Source organism: Bubalus kerabau, chromosome 14, assembly GCF_029407905.1.
Source record: "Bubalus kerabau isolate K-KA32 ecotype Philippines breed swamp buffalo chromosome 14, PCC_UOA_SB_1v2, whole genome shotgun sequence".
In the NCBI taxonomy this organism is placed as follows: domain Eukaryota; kingdom Metazoa; phylum Chordata; class Mammalia; order Artiodactyla; family Bovidae; genus Bubalus; species Bubalus kerabau.
The window spans coordinates 78,878,035-78,897,105 of record NC_073637.1 but is presented as its reverse complement, the minus strand read 5'-3'; the positions used below and the strand labels follow the sequence as shown (position 1 = coordinate 78,897,105).

At 42.4% G+C, this 19,071-nt stretch overlaps 1 protein-coding gene across 1 annotated transcript; it reads right to left on the bottom strand.

Moving 5' to 3' along the window:
• Positions 1–1,202: 1,202 nt before the first annotated feature.
• Positions 1,203–15,724, bottom strand: PSKH2 (protein serine kinase H2). The gene is given in 9 exon segments (XM_055546401.1): positions 1,203–1,347; positions 1,349–1,454; positions 1,457–1,505; positions 9,521–9,626; positions 9,628–9,805; positions 9,808–10,047; positions 10,050–10,139; positions 10,142–10,176; positions 15,660–15,724. Coding segments are annotated over 9 exon segments (1,014 nt in total).
• Positions 15,725–19,071: the final 3,347 nt, after the last annotated feature.

Sequence of the window (19,071 nt, the reverse complement as noted above, 5' to 3'; positions counted from 1 at the left end):
ACCAGGCTCCTCCGTCCATGGGATTTTCCAGGCAAGAGTACTGGAGTGGGGTGCCATTGCCTTCACTGAGCCCTTACTGTCCCCTCCACCTGGGTGCCCGATCCTTCTGGTCTGGGTCCCACTGCTCCAGACCACCTCCCTGATTCCACGCTCCCTTCTGTTGTTCTTCTCTGGGACTCAACCCATCTTCCAGCCAGCCCTACCTCTCCTAACCCGAAAGCCAGCACCCTGCTTGCCACGGTAGCTGCACCAATGCACGTTTCCACCACCACTGTACAAGAATTCCCTTTTCTCCACACCCTCACAAACACTTGTTGTCTTTTGTTTCTTTAGTAACAGATGTGAGGTGATACTGTGGTTTTGATTTGCATTTCACTGGTGATCAGTGATGTTGAGCTCCTTTTTATGTACTTAATAGCCATCTGTATGTCATCTCAGAGAGATGTCTATTCAAGTCCTTAGCCCATTTTTAAAACTGTGCTAGTTTTTTTATTTTGTTTGTTTTTTTAATATTGACCTATAGAAGTCTCTTTTATATTGGAGATGAACCTCTTATCAGATACATGGTTTGCAAATACTCTCTCCTATCTTGTGGGTTATGCTTTGTTTTGTAGTTTGCTGTGCAGAAGCTTTTTAGTTTGAAGTATCACCACCATTTATTTTTATTCTATTGCCTGCTAAGCTTCTTTATACTCCCCATAATTAACAACTTCAATTAATACTTGCAGGCTAAATATGAAATTGACGGACACTTGTGACTATCCTGAGTGTTACCCATATACTGGTCTTAACTATAAATCAATCATTTCAGAACAAGTGCATTTATTCCCCATATCTAACCATGCCTGCTACATCTCTGATTCAGCATTCCCTCACATATTTATCCCTTTTGCCTATAATCTCATATTTTATTTAATCCATCAATTATTAACAGATTTATCTACTATTTCCTATTATATGAAGGTATGAGTCATCTTTTACAGTAGCATATGTTGGAGAATTATATATTTTTATATGGAACAACTGCAGATAAAAATGTTAAAAATGAAGGTCACCATTATCCAATAATAACCACATGCCCTCAGATCTCTGGAATTTTAGGTGCCTTAACCATGATGAAATGGTCCCTATTGATCTAATGCTACTTATGAAGTCAATGTATCTGGCTTAAAATTGGATAAAGTGAGTTAAAGGTCATCTACTCACTTAAGTACAGATAGCTGTGATTCTTCTACCCTTAAGCTTCTCTTGCTCCACATATGCCTTGATTTATGATAAGAATATGCCTTCGAAGACTGCGCAGATCCAGGACTCTGTGGATGGGGAGATGCACTCTGATGAGATTCCAGGAAATGACCCTTGAAGAGTCTTCACGGAAGACCCTACAGCCATGGTGATGACCCAGGAACGGTTCCAGGCCTGCCTAGCTGACAAGTGATGATTACCCCCCAAATCACTAGTTTGCCTATAAAGTTCTTCACCCAGTGTAAAAAAGCTGGCCAAGGCTGAGAAGAAAAGTAAGCAATTAAAATAGAATAAAATAATAAAACAAACACACATATACACAAACACATATATAGAATTACATTATTAATTATAAAGATCAAAGCTTATCAAATCCAAATGACTTCTTCAAATAAGCCACTCAAAGATCATGTCATCAAATATATAGTGAGCCTAAAACTCCACTTTTGAAAAAGAAAAAAAACCCCACTCTTTTTAGTGAAAGATAAACATAGCAATTCTCTTTCAACTCTCTAACGAATGAGAGTTCTTCTCCAACCTGTCCAGTGTGATATGAAAGCTCCCACACCCTTTCACACGAGCAGGACAAGGTGAAGCAGCCGTTGCTGGTGAACTCCACCAGCAAATGTTAGGTGAGCATTTATCCCATTGTGTTCATGGCACAGAGTCCCTGGGACTCCAAGAATGAGTTAGAGTGGAAAGTGGAATGAATGTCACCGAATTTTGAAAGCTCACTGTGTGGAGAAAAGGGAGCCCTCCGAAATTGTTGTTGGGAATGAAAACTGATAGAGCCAATGTAGAGAACAGAAAGGAGATTCCTTCAAAAACTAGGAAGCAATCTACCACACAATCCAGCAATCCCACTACTAGGTATATACCCTGAGACAGCCACAATTCTAAAAGACACACGTTCCCTAGTGTTCACTTCAGCACTATTTACCATAGCCAGGACATGGAAGCAACCTAGATATCCATCTACAGACGAATGGATAAAGATGATATGGTGCATCTATACAGTGAAATATTACCCAGCCATGAAAAAAGAATGAACTTGGGTCAGTTCCAGTGAGGTGGATGAACCTAGAGCCTATTACACAGAGTGAAGTTAAGTCAGAAAAAGAAAAATATTGTACATTAATGCATATATATGGTGGAGCAGGAAATGGCAACCCACTCCAGTATTCTTGCCTGGAGAATCCTATGGACAGAGGAGCCTGGCAGGCCATGGTCCACAGGGTCGCAGAGAGTTGGACACGACTGAAGCGACTAAGCACACACACATGCATACATATGGGATCTAGAAATATGGCATTGATAAAGCTGTTTACTTGCAGGGAAGGAATGGAGATGAAGAAGTAAGGAACGGAATTGTGGACCCTGGGAGAGGGAGAGAGTGGGAGAATTCAAAAACGGAGAAAGCAGCATCGACACGTAGACACAACCATGCGGAAAACGGGCAGTGGTGGGAGGTGCTGTGTGACACAGGGAGCCAGCCTGGCGCTCTCTGAGGACCGGGGGGTGGCCGGAGTGGAGGAAAGCACAAGGGGGAGGTGATATATGTCTAATTACGGCTGATTTGCGCTGTTACACAGCAGAAACCAACACACCATTATCAGCTATTTTCCTCCAATTAAAAAATTAAAGCAACAACAGCAACAAGAAAAGAGCTTACTCTGGACTTACTACGCCTACATCTCCAGTATGGAGAGAGAAGGGGGCTTCAGGGGAGAACCCACCACAGTGCATTTCCTCTGAGCACAGAAGGCCTCACTGCGCCACTTGGCTGCCTACAAGTGCAATTCTGCCTGTAGCAGGGATATGACATGTGCATTCAGCTATTTGAGCTTTCAGGGACATATTCTGGCAAAGTCTACAGCTTTTGCACTTCAGTGCAATGGCAGAAAATCACAGTGACTTTTCTGAGAACGGGAACAAAAGGGCAGTTGTTTTTTCTCAAACTCCTTTCTGTGTTACCTACCAATGAGCATGTATTTAGGGAAAAAACAAAAAAACTACGATTTTGTATCCCTCCTCATCTACAAAGAAGAGAGATTGAGAAAACTGCTTGTATATTTGCTGTATCTCAAACAACAATTTCTAGTTGGTGTGTATTTTTTTGAAATAGTAAATCTCAAGATAAATAAAGGAATCCCTACAAACTATTGTATTTGTTCTTGTGGGGGAAAAAAAATCAAATTCCATATATAAACATTATATCCTCCCATCTCTTAGCATTCTGAAGATTTGGATCAAAGAAACCAGTAAAGGAATTATTTTTCTTTTTTTCCCCCTCAGTTTATTTAGATAGATGACCTACGAGAAATATTTTTCCCCAAAATAAAGTTCTTGAAATAAATGAATGTGTTTGCCAAATATTCAAACACAGGGAAAATCAAACATAAACCTTGCAAGTCTAGACCAAACGTGTCAGTGGCTGACTCATGATGCCGCGTCCTCTGATTCTGACTAGACATTTATTTGGTCCTGGATACATACATATTTATCTGGGTTCAAGGCTACTTAAAGTTAAATCATTTGTCTTCAGTGGAACATTATAATAAGACAAGCCACTGAAAGCTGAAAAGAATACAAAATATGTGCAATGAGACTTATGGAGAGCTCATTAAGATGACCAAATGAATATACATTGAAAATGCAGAAAATAATGTAACTGGTGTCCTGGACAAAAATTCTTCAGACAAAGCTCATTATTCAAACACAGGTTATAAATTACAGAATCCCTGAGCCATAAAGAACAGCTGGAGAGTATATAGAAGACAATTTCATGTTGCATATTAGAAAACAACAAGTACAACAAAAAAAAGTCAGAATGTCTACTATATTTTTATCTTCTTAATCTAAATTTTATTTTTGTACTTTATGTTTCTTAAGTTTCTTATGTACTTAATGTTTCATAAAGTACAAAACAGATTAATATACATACATGTATATATTCTAGAAATGCATAAAAACATCATGCATGCTCAAACTTCTTGAATAGTATAATGTGACACAAAATGATCAGTTCATGGGATCACAGGTTTAATCAGATTCCTCCTCTGGACCACTGTCACCTGGTGAGGTCATTCAGCCCCGTGAGCAGCTTTCACACCCACGTGACGGCCACTGAGGCTGACTGCATCATTTCTCTTCTGAGAGTTGGCCATGTCCACTCTTCGGACTGAAAATTCCCATCTGGCGTTTCTCCTCAGCCTCAGGAAGACAGTGCCATCAACTGGCCTGGCAACCCGCTATAACACGGAGAGAGCTGGGGACTGAGGTCAGTGGGTCTGGATGAGAGAGGCTGAGCGGCTACACTCAACTCTGAACTGCAAGGTCTCGGTTTCTGCACCAGAAAAGTGGGGATCACTAACTCTCTTTCATAAGATTGCCTTTAGGGGAGGCACCCCACTCCAGTACTCTTGCCTAGAAAATCCCATGGATGGAGGAGCCTGGTAGGCTGTAGTCCATGGGGTTGTGAAGAGTCGGACACGACTGAACGACTTCATTTTCACTTTTCACTTTCCTGCATTGGAGAAGGAAATGGCAACCCACTCCAGTGTTCTTGCCTGCAGAATCCCAGGGATGGGGGAGCCTGGTGGGCTGCCGTGTATGGGGTCGCACAGAGTCGGACACGACTGAAGCGATTTAGCAGCAGCAGCAGCAACCTGGGGGTCCAGTGGTTAAGAATCCACTTTGCAATGCAGGAGATGCAGGTTCGATCCCTGGTCTGGGAACTAAGATCCCACCTGCTGCAGAACAACTAAGCCCACGCACCACAACTACTGAGCCTGAGAACTCTGGAGCCCATGTGCCCCCACGAGAGAGTCTGTGCATTGCAAAGAAAGATCTCACGTGATGCAGGGAAGATCTCGCGTGCCACGACTGAGACCCGACACAGGCAAATGCGTAAGAAACATCGAAAAAGAAAATATATAATATAAATCAAAGAAAAGATTTTCTGTTAGGACCAAAGTAATAAAGTATGTGAAAAATGATTTTCGAAATATAAAATATTACCTAGATTGCTGTTGCTTTTGTTCTGGTTACTATTAAATCACCATGTGACTCTTTTATAGATACATTTCACTAACAACATTTAGAGGACTAGAAGATGAATATCTTCCAAAAGTTCTCAGACCTATTCCACTAACTATTACTGTGACAAATATGTGTCCTCAAAACCAAAAATAAAAACACCATCCTGTGTGAAGAGGCAATGAGCCATGTGAAGACAAAGACAGCCCTTTGCTCTTATCCAAGGCTCATCCAGTTAGTTACAAGCACATTGTAATATTCATGAACAATGTGGGCCTTTTCCTCCTTTATTGTCCCTTTCCTTATCTGTGCCTATTTCTCTGTCCTCTGTAATAGAAACTAGTTAAACTGTACAAAACAACAACAAAGAAGGCAGAAAACTGAAACTCAGTATTAGAAATCGCACTATTAGCTTTGGAGAAATAAAAGAAATTGAGAGCAATGGGAAAGATTTCTGGGAAAGACTGAGGGCAGGAGAAGAAGGGGGCGACAGAGGATGAGATGGTTGGATGGCATCACTGACTCAATAGACGGGAGTTTCAGCAAACTCCGGGAAACGGTGAAGGACAGGGAGGCCTGGCGTGCTGCAGTCCATGGGGTCGCAAAGAGTCAGACACGACTGAGCGATTGGACTGAACCGAAGAGGCTCTTGACATTAGAGGAAGGATGTTTTCAGCTCTTCACTTATATAGAAAGCACTGAAGCTAAAAGGGTTGAGCAGGGCTTCCCTGATGGCTCGGTGGTAATGGATCTGCCTGCCTGTGCAGGAGATACAGATTCCGAATCCGGGAAGAGCCCACGTTCCGTGGAGCAAATAGGCCTGTAGGTCACAACCACTGAGCCTGTGCTCTAGAGCCTGGGAGCTGCAGCTACTGAGCTCAGGCACTGCGGGTCCTAAAACCCAAGTGCCCTGAAGCCTGTACTCTGCAACAAGAGAAGCCGCTGAAGTGAGGAGCCCATGTGCTGCAAGTAGAGAAATGCCCGTGCAGCAGCAGAGACTCGGCACAGCCAAAAATAAATGTAAAAATTAAATTGTTTTTGAAAAAGGATCAATCCAAGAAGATATAACAATTATACACATTTATGCACCCAACATAGGAACCCCTAAATACATAAAGCAAATGCTAACAACCATAAAAGAAGAAATTGACAGTAACACAAGAGTAGTGTTGGACTCTGATAGCCCACTTACACCATTGAAGGATCATCTAGACAGAAAATAAAAAAGGAAATACAAGCTTTACATAACACAATAGATGGGATAGATTTAATTGATATTTATAGGACATTCCACCCAAAAGCAACAGAATAAACTTTCGTCTCAATTCTTCAGGATAGACCACATTTTGGGTCATAAATCAAGCCTTGGAAAATTTAAGAAAATTGAAATTGTATCAAGCATCTTTTCTGACCACAATGCTATGAAATTAGAAATCAATTACAGTAAAGCAATCTTTAAAAAAACACAAATACATGGAAACTAGACAGTGTGTAGCTAAATAACCAGGTGATTCCTGCAGAAATTAAAGAACTAAAGAAATAGAAATATCTAGAAACAAATGCCAATGAAAACATGATGATCCAAAACCTATGGGATGCAAAAGCAGTTCTAAGAGGGAAGTTTAGATCAATTCAACCTCACCTCAAGAAACAAGAAAAATCTCAAGTAAACAATCCAACCCTACACCTAAAGCAACCAGAGAAAGAAGAACAAAGAAAACCCAAAGTCAGTAGAAAGAAAGAAATCATAAAGGTCGAAGCAGAGGTAAATGAAATGGAAATGAAGAAAGCAATATCAAAGATCGGTAAAAGTAAAAGTTAGTTTTTTGAGATGATAAACAAAATTGATAAACCTTTAGCCAGACTCTTCAAGAAAAAAGGGAGAGAACTCAATAAAATTAGAAACAAGAAAGGAGAAATCATAACTGACACCATGGAAATAACGAAGGACCATCAGCAACTACTATAGCAACTACATGCCAATAAAGCTGACAGCTGAAAGAAACGGACAAGTTCTTGGAAAGGTACAATCTTCTAAGACTGAACCAGAAAGAATTAGAAAATATAAACAGATAGATCACAAGCACTGAAATTGAAACTGTCATTTAAAATCTTCCAGCAAAAAATGTCCAGGACCAGATGGCTTCACGGGTGAATTCTATCAAACATTTAGAGAAGAGATAATACCTATCATGCTCCAACTCTTCCAAAAATTGCAGAAGGAAGAACACTCTCAAATTTTTTCTATGAGGCAACCATCACCCTGATACCAAATCCAGATAAAGATGCCACAAAAAATGAAAATTACAGCCCAATATCACTGATGAACATAAACACAAAAATCCTCAAGAAGATACTAGCAAACAAAATCCAAGAACATATTTAAAGGACCATGCAACATAATCAAGTAGAATTTACCCCAAGAATGCAAGGATTCTTCAATATATGCAAATTAATCAAAGGGACTCTCAAGAGTCTTCTCCAGCACCATAATTCAAAAGCAACAAATCTTTGGCATTCAGCCTTCTTTATGGTCCAACTCTCACATCCATACATTACTACTGGAAAAACCACAGCTTTGACTACATGGAGGTTTGTCAGCAAAATGATGTCTCTGATTTTTAATACGATGTCTAGGTTTATCATAGCTTTCTTTCTAAGGAGCAAGTGTCTTTTATTTCATGGCTGCAGTCTCTTCTAGATGTATCTTTCAAACTACTTTTCAAGAAATCTGTAACAATTCTTCCCCTACCAGCAGTGGATAAGAGTACTAATCCCTTAGTACTCTTAGCAGCAATGAGTAAAATTGAGCTTTTTTTTTTAAATTTTTATCAGTTTGAAAGACAAGGAAAAGATATGGTGTCTTCATTTGCATTTCTTTGGGCATTAGTGAAGCTAGACGTTTTTTTAAAGCTTCTCATGATTTGCGTTGTCTGTGAATTCTTCCCATCCTTTCCTACCTCCCTGTGTAAATCTCAGTTCTCAATTACCAATTTGTATTCAAACAAATACATGTACAATAAGACATTAAATGTGCAAGAGGATAGAAAATAATATTTTTCAATTTGCTATTTAACTTTTAATTGTGCTTAAGATGTTATACATATAGATGTTACACTTTGAGTATGTACGATCAAGCTATCAATACTTTTCCGTATGAGGAAAAAAAAAAAAAGCCCCTTCATCATTAAACATAAAATAAATTTGGTCACTTGCTCAATAAGAAGTAAATCTCCTGTTTTGTCAGGCTTCCCACATGGAGGCATTGGCAACCTTCCTTCCGTAAACAAAACAACGAAAAGATAACACATTCCTAAGCACTGGGAGTTCCGAGTTTAAACAATGGATAAATATTTTACACAAACTATAAGGTTAAATATTTGAGAAAACACTGCATCTCACAGAGGGCCTGGATCCTCTAGAATCAAGGCAGAAAATGTCTCCCCAAACACCCAAGCATCACTGTGAGCCTCTGGGTACACATTCGTCTACACAGGGGCTCAGGCTCCGCATGAAGACTGAAGACGTGGCAAACTCACTTACCTGCTTGATTGTCAACATTATGTGCTAGCCACAGACAGCTCAGTCGTTGAGGCCCTCTGCTACCTTGAGACATGGCTCTCAATCAGAGGTGATTTTTGCCCCATAGGGGCCATTTAAGAATGTCTGAGGACAATTTTAATTGCCACAGCTCTGGGAAGGTGTGTATCTAGAGTAGCTACTAGATGCCAGTATCTAGCAGACTCTGCTAGTAGTGTGTCTCCTGGTACCTGGTTGGTAGGCTTAGCTCCTACCGCACCCAGGACAGCCACACCCCACACCTCTTCCCACCCGCTCCAGTAAAGAATCATCGCCCTGCAAACACCAATAGTGTTGAAATTGAGAAACTCTGTTCAACTGCCCGCCAGTGCAGGGGACACCGGTTCAAACCCTGCCTCAGGAAGATCCCGCACGCCGCGGGGTAGCGAAGCCCACGCACCACAGCTACAGAGCCCGAGCTCTGGAGCCCACAAGTCACAACGGCTGAGCCCGCACGCTGCAGCCACTGAAACCCACACACCAGAGCCTGTGCTCTGCAACACGAGCAGCCACCCCGGTAAGAAGCCTGCGCACGGCAACCAGAGAAAGCCCGCATGCAGCAACAAAGACCCCGTACAACCCCAAATAAAACATATTCATTTATTTAAAAAGAAAATCTATTCAAGACCAAGTCAATAGGAAGAAACTGAGCTCTTACCTCTCCTGTATAACTATCTTTGCCTTTCAGAATCTTCCTGTAAAGCCTCACATGGCTTTCATCATCAAAAGACAGGGATCTGCCAAGTAACACATATTCGATTAGTCCACGTGTCAACTGTGCTGGTATAGGATTTTCTCAGCAAAGCTTTGGGAGCTATGTACTCTGGGGTCCCACAGAGCATCCTCACTGTCAAGTCACCCCCTTTGTTCCTAGAGTGTGCCAAATCAAGGTCTGTGATTAAAATGTTTGAGTCTACTCCTGGGTGATCGTGTAAGTTTTTCAGGCTTTAGGTCCCTGTTGAATTATTCTCAATGCATACACATACCTCCTGCCATCAACAACCACATGGGGGATTCTGACAGCATCCTGCTCTGTAAAGGATCCCTGAGAGATGAGTTGATCAAAGAATTCCCTTTCTGGACCCAACTGTACCACCATGTAAACTCGATCTCGGGCCCCAAAGATCTCCAGGAGCTGGATGATGGAACAGTGGCTAACCCCCCATAGGACGGGTGGCTCAGACTACACACCTCTCTGCCTTCTCTCATTCTGGGTTCCATAACTTGTATTGCAAAAGGTTTCTTGGTGGTCTTCAGCTCCACCCTGACCACCTCCTGAAACTGCTGGTCCCAATAAAAGTCTTGATATCATATCTGTTGGAAGAAAAGTCAAATAAATCTGCTATCCTCTCAAGTGATGATTTTCAAAATGATTTAATTCGATGTTTTACATCAGTTTTTCTAGCTTTACATTCCCGCATCCAGTTTCCTTACTTGTGTTCATTATTTTTAAAAATCCCCCCAAATCCTCTTTTGAAATGGAGGCAAGGGATAAAAAGTAATTAGTTGGTAGAAAGACAAACAATCTTAATAACAATAACTACCATTTATTGTGTGCTAGGATCTTTTTTTAAATTTTATCCAATAAAATTCCTGCTGGGTGATATTAAAAAGTTGAGTGATTTCCCAAGGCTATACAGTTGCAATAGATGGAACTTAAATCTAATTCCTTCAAATGTATTGCTCCAAATTTTCCTTGAAGAATTTTGGGACCTCCATCTAGCATTTTCTCTCCTCCCTACAACTCTTTATGTTTATCATTCTGCAACAGCAACCACCTAAACCAGGTGGAGAAAATAAAAAATAAACTTAGTCCTAGTTGTAACTTCTCCAAAGAGGGAGGAAACAGTATCAGGAGGCAGGGCGTAAGCGGTAGGCTTCCTCAGGTTGCTTGACTGCGAGCTCTCAGTCCCAGCAACGTCTCGTATTTCACTCAAGTTTCTTGCCCAGAGATGCTCCTTCGCAGATGACCACTGAGAAAGTCCACGTGGCTGTGCTATTGAAAGGGCAGCTTTCAGAAGACGGGTGGGGTGGTATCAGGACCACCCTGTGGCCAGCAGCTCTCATCGTTTCCCCGACGACTCCCCTGCGCTTGCAATATTTAAGGAGCCAACAGAATCTTAACCTGGGATGTGTGTCAGTAATGTGTAAAGTAATCATCTCTCAGAAAGACCAGGAAGTCAAGTGGATTTCAAAGGCCAGGGCTCTTCACCTTGAATTATCTTTGTTGATGTCTATGTAAATTTAAGAATCCTATCAGAATTTAATCTTCTATCTTTATTTAAGAAATGTTAAGGAAGCGCTTGACTTAGAATCATGATTTTACAGCTGGAGAGAATACTAGAGAATGATTTCATCCAATCTCTCATTTTAGCAATGAAGCCATTTGAAGATCGGGTTAGCTGATTGGTTAAGCTGTGGAATGAGGACTAGAACCCAGGTGTCTTTACCTGCATCATAATTCGGTGCTTTCCCCACTTTATTACAATTTCTCCCAAGTAAGGATTTCAACAAACGAAATGTACTCAAGGAGGGTGCAGGGAAAAGATAATTTTTTTAGATACATACTCAATACCAAAGATTCAAATGCAGATATCAACCTGTACTTTAAATAATCTTATTTCTTTTTGTTGAATTTATTCTTCCTCTAATTTCTTTTTGGTTTGATCCACTTACTTATTCCTTGTATTCCTGTGCTTGCTGAATAAAAATGGCCTTTGGCTGTACCAGCTTACAGGAAATAGCTTTGTTCTATACAGTGCATTTAATTTTCTGGCCAATTACCTTATCAAAACAGATAGCAATTTAGCAATCTTAAATAGATTCTGCCCCTTCTCCTCTTGCCAACTCTGTTATTTTTATTTGCATGCACTCCCAGTGTGATTTTGAAGATAATCACAGGCATTTCAAATTCTGTTGGTTTGCAGATGAATACATTACCTCTAAAGTGGATGAAAGCATTTTGCAAATACTAATTTATCACTCTGCCCTCAAAACTGCAGGAAAATTCATTTGCTCATGGGATTAATCATCAGCTATCAGAAATTACCATTTCTGAGGAACCACACTCTTACTCAAATAAAAGAAGCTTTACTCAACACTGTTACAGGCTTTTATATACCAACAATTTGAGAAAAAAAAATGCTAGCAATTTGGCATTGGAAGAAACAGCAAGCTTTAAGCCAAAATTTAGAGTTGTGGAAATAAATGGTTTTAGAAAACAAACGTCCTATAACAAGTTGGAAGCTGTGGCCTTGCTTGTGAGCTGCTGATGGCCATGGATGGTGACTATTTTTATGACTTGTGTAGCTATATCTTGTGTAGCACCTGGCACAGAAGGGACAGCAATAAATGTTGAATGAGAGACCCAGTTGCTGAATGCTTATTTCCAATTATCACTTGTATTTTGAAAACATTGATAATGGAATCAGGCATGGGATAATCCATCTACAAGGCCAGCCCATCTGCTCCACTCCCATCCTCCATCCCCAGCCTCCCACAAAACAGCCCCAAAGGTAGTTTTGTGGGTCATCATCTCAGAGATTACAGGAAACAAATTATTACTTTGACCTCAGCTGCCACAAACTGGGAATTTTCTGAACATGATTAAAAAAAAAAAAATGGAAAAGACAATAATACCTATTTGACAGAAACAATTGTAATGAATTCCCAAGAAGAAAGTGAATATAGTCAGACTTAAATTCTATAGTCTATCTCTCCCTGCAGGCTCACAACAGAGAAGAAAGACAATTGTTTTCTAGACCTAATTCTGCCACCAACTTGGACAAGTCACTTAATCTTCTGGGGCTCAACTCCTCGCTGGTTAAAGAAGAGCCTTGACTTAGTCTCTAAAGTCCTTCAAGTATTGAGATCCTCACCTTATACGACACTTTCATACTGTAAGGAGCTGAGTTATAAGGGTAGATAAAGACTATACCAGAGCCTCCTGGCTACAGATGACCAGAGATGCCACCCAACCGTTTCAGGCTTGACAAGATCCCACGTCCCTTCTAATTCAAGTTCAGCTGCATCGGCCAACTTTGTTCCTCTCTAAGCTTAGCGGATACTAGACTAATCATCAAGTCATCTTTGTGCCAGAACTTCCCATGGAGAGCAGGAAAAGGCTCTGCATAGAATCTGGTCAGAACACTGTGAAGAAGCAAGCAAATAACCCCCGGGCTAGACTCCAGCTGGGCCGTCCACATCTGTGTTCCTCCAAATGCTGCAGAATGGAGAGGATTCCGTGATGACTGTCTTCCGCTTGGCCAACCTGGGGCACTCTGACCAAATTCCTTCTCAGGCCAACCAACTGGCTGGCCTTCCTTGCTCATTACTTACATGTCAGTTAGATCTATGTCTACCTTCAGTTCAGTTCAGTCACTCAGTCAAGTCCGACTCTTTGTGACCCCATGGAATGCAGCACGCCAGGCCTCCCTGTCCATCACCAACTCCCGGAGCTTACTCAAACTCATGCCCATTGAGTCGCTGATGCCATCCAACCATCTCATCCTCTGTCGTCCCCTTCTCTTCCTGCCTTCAATCTTTCCCAGCATCAGGGTCCTTTCCAATGAGTCAGCTCTTTGCATCAGGTGGCTAAAGTATTGGAGTTTCAGCTTCAACATCAGTCTTGCCAATGAACACTCAGGACTGATTTCCTTCACCTTAAGAAGACAATAATATCACACGAAGATGTGCACCGTCATTTACATATATTACCTAATAGACCTCACAACATTCTAATGTTGTTCAGTGACCCAGTCATGTCCGACTCTTTGTGTCCCTGTGGGCTGTAGTGCACCAGGCCTCCCTGTCCCTCACCGTCTCCTGGAGCTTGCCCAAGTTCATGTCCATTGCATCAGTGATGCCATCCAGCCATCTCATCCTCTGAGGCCCCCTTCTTCTGCCCTCAATCTTTCCCAGCATCAGGGACTTCTCCAATGAGTCAGCTGTTCACATCAGATGACCAAAATACTGGAGCTTCAGCTTTAGAATCAGTCCTTCCAACAAGTATTCAGAGCTGATTTCCATTAAGATTGACTGGTTTGATGTCTTTGCTGTTCAAGGATCCTTCACACACCCCAGCCCCAGTGTATCCAAAGCAAGGTCCTCTTCGCTGCCACTGCAGATGGTGACTGCAGCCATGAAATTAAAAGACACTTGCTCCTTGGAAGAAAAGCTATGACCAACCTAGACAGCATATTAAAAAGCAGAGAAATTACTTTGCCAACAAAGGTCCATCTAGTCAAATCTATGGTTTTTCCAGTAGTCATGTATGGATGTGAGAGTTTGACTATAAAGAAAGCTGAGTGCTGAACAATTGATGCTTTTGAACTGTGGTGTTAGAGAAGACTCTTGAGAGTCCCTTGGACTGTAAGGAGATCAAACCAATCAATCCTAAAGGAAATCAGTCCTGAATATTCATTGGAAGGACTATTCATTCATTGATGCTGAAGCTGAAGCTCCAATACTTTGACCACCTGACTCATTAGAAAAGACCCCAAAGCTGGGAAAGACTGAAGGCAGGAGGAGAAGGGGATGACAGAGGATGAGATGGTTGGATGGCATCACTGACTCAACTCAACAGACATGAGTTTGAGCAAGCTCCAGGAGATGGTGAAGGACAGAGAAGCCCGGTATGCTGCAGTCCATGGGGACACAAAGAGTCGGACACAGCTGTGCCACTGAACAACAACACCCCCTCTACCAAATCCCCCTGCACCCCACCCCTATCCGGCGCTGTGTGGATGGGAGACCTTCCTCCTGCCCCTGGACTCTGAAATCAGGGATTCCCTCCCTTTCCTCCTTGTGGTTCCTCCTTCCTTTTAGTCTAGAACTTTCCCTATCCTCTGCCCTCCCCACTCTTTTCAAAGAGACACTGGCTAAAAGAGCAAAGAAGGTTTTATTCCAGACTACTGCAATAGGGGTCAAAATTACTGTGCTGGGAAAGAACAGCTGTGGAAACACACGGCAGGAGAGTGTGAGGCTGGAGCGAGCTTGTAGGACACTATCAAGAGCAGAGGCCAAGGGGGAGGGAAACCAGGAGTTAGATTCCGGACTCCTGTAGAGACTGGTTCATAAGGCCAGGATCTTTCTTTCTTTCTTTTTTTTGTTTCCAGGATCTACTTTTTATTAATTTAATTGGAGGCTAATTACTTTACAATATTGTGGTGGTTTTTGCCACACATAGACATGAATCAGCCACGGGTGTACATGTGTCCCCCCATCCTGAACCCCCTCCCACCTCTTTCCCCGTCCCATCCCTCTGGGTCTTCCCAGTGCACCAGCTTTGAGTGCCCTGTCTCATGCATCGAACCTGGACCTGCGATCCGCTTCACATATAATATACACATTTCAATGCTATTTTCTTGATGATTGTATTTCAAAAGAAAGGATGGCCCAAGTCCTGGAGAAAGACATTCCTGGGTTGTAGAACATTCACATCTCAAAGGGGCCAAGATTTTAGGGAGGTCAGGGGCCTTTTATCAGAAGACCTTGGGCTCCTGGCTTCCCTTGTGACTCAGCTGGTACACAATCTGCCTGCAATGTGGGAGACCTGGGTTCCATCCCTGGGTTGGAAAGATCCCCTGGAGAAGGGAAAGGCTACCCACCCCAGTATTCTGGCCTAGAGAATTCCACAGACTGTATAGTCCATGGGGTCACAGAGAGTTGGACATGACTGAGTGACTGTCACTAGGTCTCTGGCAAGTCTAGGGGAATGGCAAGGCCTTGGGTCACCGGTCACCTTTCTCAGCTCCACTCCAGCCCTGCTGCTCCCCCAGCATTGCACTGCGCTTTACCTGGTGAGGCCCCGGGGCTTGAACTTGGTGCAGAAGCAGGCAGCTTGCATACTGTGCGTGGCCATGGGTCAGGGTCCTCCAAAGTGGCCTTGGCCTAGACCCTCTGCTGCAACCCAGGGCCAAGGCAGGGAGCAGGGGCCCACTCCACAAGGGGTAGCCACCCACTTATCACCGGAACCACAAGGGAGGTGGGAAGGAGCGTCCGGCCCAGGAGTCCTTGCTGGGAAGAAGGCCTTGCTGATGTCAGGCTGCCTTGATCCGCACTGACCACTTACCCTAATAGATTTAGAGGTGGTAAAAGCAAAGTGGAGGAGAAGGCAGGAGCCTCAGTTTTCTGGTCTGTGAAATGGGGACGTGAACATACGAAGTTATATCTATAAAATATAGCTTCCCTCTAAAGGATTTTTCCTGTCTCCAAAGCAGAGCTCACTCATATTAAATTGATACTGTCACGCGAGTGTATGTTCCTCAGTTCTTTGTCTCGTCATGATTTGGAATGACAATATGAACTTTAAATATATTATTTTTAAGCTCTAAGAGCTTGTAATATTTAAACTATAAAACATCACAGTACTCTTTTGCATTAGTTGTGCACGCTAGTTCATGTCTGGCACTCTGCCAGCTCCTACAGCCAGAAGAGACATGAGCGACACTCTCCCAGTGATGCATCTGAGACGCAAAAACTCTGGGCAAAACCAGATGTCTAGAACTAAGCACAGTACACTATGCAAACACCAGGATAAAACCTGTGGGGGGAAATTGTATTAATAATTATGTGGTGGTTTAGTCATTAAGTCGCATCTGATTCTTGGGACCTCATGGACTGTAGCCCGCCAGGCTCCTGTGTCCATGGGATTTCCCAGGCAAGAATACTGGAGTGGGTTGCCATTTCCTTCTCCAGGAGATCTTCCTGACCCAGGGATCGAACCAGGGTCTCCTGCATTGCAGACGGATTCTTTACTGACTGAGCTACGAGTCTCAGATATTAATAGTTATATGAATATTAATTAACAATATAATTGTGCTATAATTGTTAATTATTCTATAATATATAATCTTCTGTTTTTTCTATTTCATTCTTACCTTCATAAGTGTTTTTATGTATTTGCATGCATTATAAGTATTTTAATAAATAATATTTTAAGTTTGGGTTATATATCAATATATTGATTTTATGTGATTTATATTGATAAAGTTTATATAAATGATGTGCATGAAGTGAAATTCGATGAAGATCAGACACCCCTCACAGGTTATAGAGCCAGAACTGGAGGCCAAGTCTCCCTGTTTAGTGCCCTTTTAGTGGTCATTTCGTTTTTAATTTCAGTTAACCCTGGGCTTCCAAGGTGGTTCAGTGGTAAAGAATCTGCCTGCCAAGCAGGAGAGGTGGGTTCAGTCCCTTCAGGGTCCCCTGAAGAAGGAGATGGCAACACACTCCAGTATTCTTGCCTGGAAAACCCATGGACAGAGGAGCCTGGCAGGCTGCTGTCCATGGGGTCACAAAAGAGTCAGACAGGACTGAGCACTCTCAGACAGCGTTTAGTCTGTTTTAACAGGGAACATCTGTGATGGGTCAATTAGTCCTGGATTTGCCTGAAAGAAATAATTGTATTTTGAAGGAAATTTTAAAATATGACTTGGGTGTAGCTTAGAGAAAATGAGCCCATTCTGCAGAGGGAGCTTAAGTGCCAGATAAACAGATTTTTCACGAAAAAGAACCTGCAGGATTCTCCAGGTACTGGGGGACAAAGAGAGAAGGTTGACGGTAAGCCAGTGAAGAATCTGTGCTTTTGCGTTTCAGGCTTTTGAATGAATTGGCAGAATAGGCAAAAGACTGAAAGACGTGGAATGAGAAAGAGAAGAAAGGGGCGCTGATGGAGAGAAATAAAACGTTTAGAGGCTGCTCAAGGAGCCAGCTCGGCTAGGGGGATCGCAGAGCTGTGAGCTGAGGATGCGGGCGGCGGCCCTGGGCACAGGAAGCGCTCTCCTAAATCCGGGCCCTGGGCCACAAGGACAGCCTCCCGCAGCTCCCAGAGGAGGTCCGTCCATAGAGCTGGCGCCCTGCGGTGAGAGCTTCATCAATAACCTACTGCTCAGCCTGAACTTTCCTTGAAAATTGGCTAATACAATCTCTGGCTTTTAAGGCCTTTAAAAATGAAAACAGTAAATTAGAAACCACTGATCAGTTCTTTTTTGGAAAGCACCAACTATTGTTAATAACTGCAAGTGTTGTTGAAAATATAAATTCCATGCCAGGAGACAAAATTTAATGACTTACATAGTCAAAACATTTATGGGTTTCCACCAAGCTTTGAAATCAAAATGTTAGGCACACATCAACAGTGTGTTCTTGTAGCCTATCTGCTGCTGCTGCTGCTAAGTTGCTTCAGTCGTGTCTGACTCTGTGCAACCCCATAGACGGCAGCCCACCAGGCTCTCCCGTCCCTGGGATTCTCCAGGCAAGAATGCTGGAGTGGGTTGCCATTTCGTTCTCCAATGCGCGAAAGTGAAAAGTGAAAGTGAAGTCTCTCAGTCGTGCCCGACTCTTCGCCACCCCATGGACTGGAGCCCAGCAGGCTCCTCCGTCCATGGGATTTTCCAGGCAATCTAACTCCTTGGAAAGAACCTGTGTTGTGTAGAGTAGCATCCTATGGCAGTGCCCCATGTGTACTTGTCTTTGTTGTCATAATTGCTCCATTGTTCTCGAAACCATGCAGACGTTGTTGGGATCACGTGCTGTTTACACATTAATTAACTGTTTATAGCTATTTAAATTATATATTTTATCCTAATTGAAGTAATACAACTGTTGAAGTAAGTTTTAGACATTAGGCTCATTTTAAATGAACTTTTATTTTTATGTTCATGTATTCAGTGCTTATGAACAGCTTCCTGTGAGACTCACAGCAGCTGAAGAAGGATGATGGTGTTTAGCTAACATCTGGTTCTGGTGCTAAAGTTTACTCCAGCGGTGTTTTCTGAAGAGGATGAAATAAATTGAACCTCCAGTTTCTAAAGAAAAAAATCCAACCTCATCCTCAACTCCCACTCATTACCCGCAAGTCACAAATTCTCATTAAATAGTTGGTGATAACATTCAGAGCAATATGTAATACATTGCACCAATCAGTCAGGGCTGGGTTGCCTCCTATACCCAGCTTTCAAAAAGTAGAGTCAGAAGGGCACAGGAAATCCTAGGCACCAGAGACTCTCAACTAAGCAACTTGATGTGTGAAAGACATACTCAACAAATTATAATCCAGTCCTAAGGAATATTGCACTGAAAGGTTTTAAGAGCACGTGTTTGTCTGACTCTTTGCAACCCAGTGGACTGTAGCCCATCAGGCTCCTCTGTCCCTGTGAGGAAGTTATGATGCCCTTACCTCCCACACAGAGCCTTTGTTATTGCTGC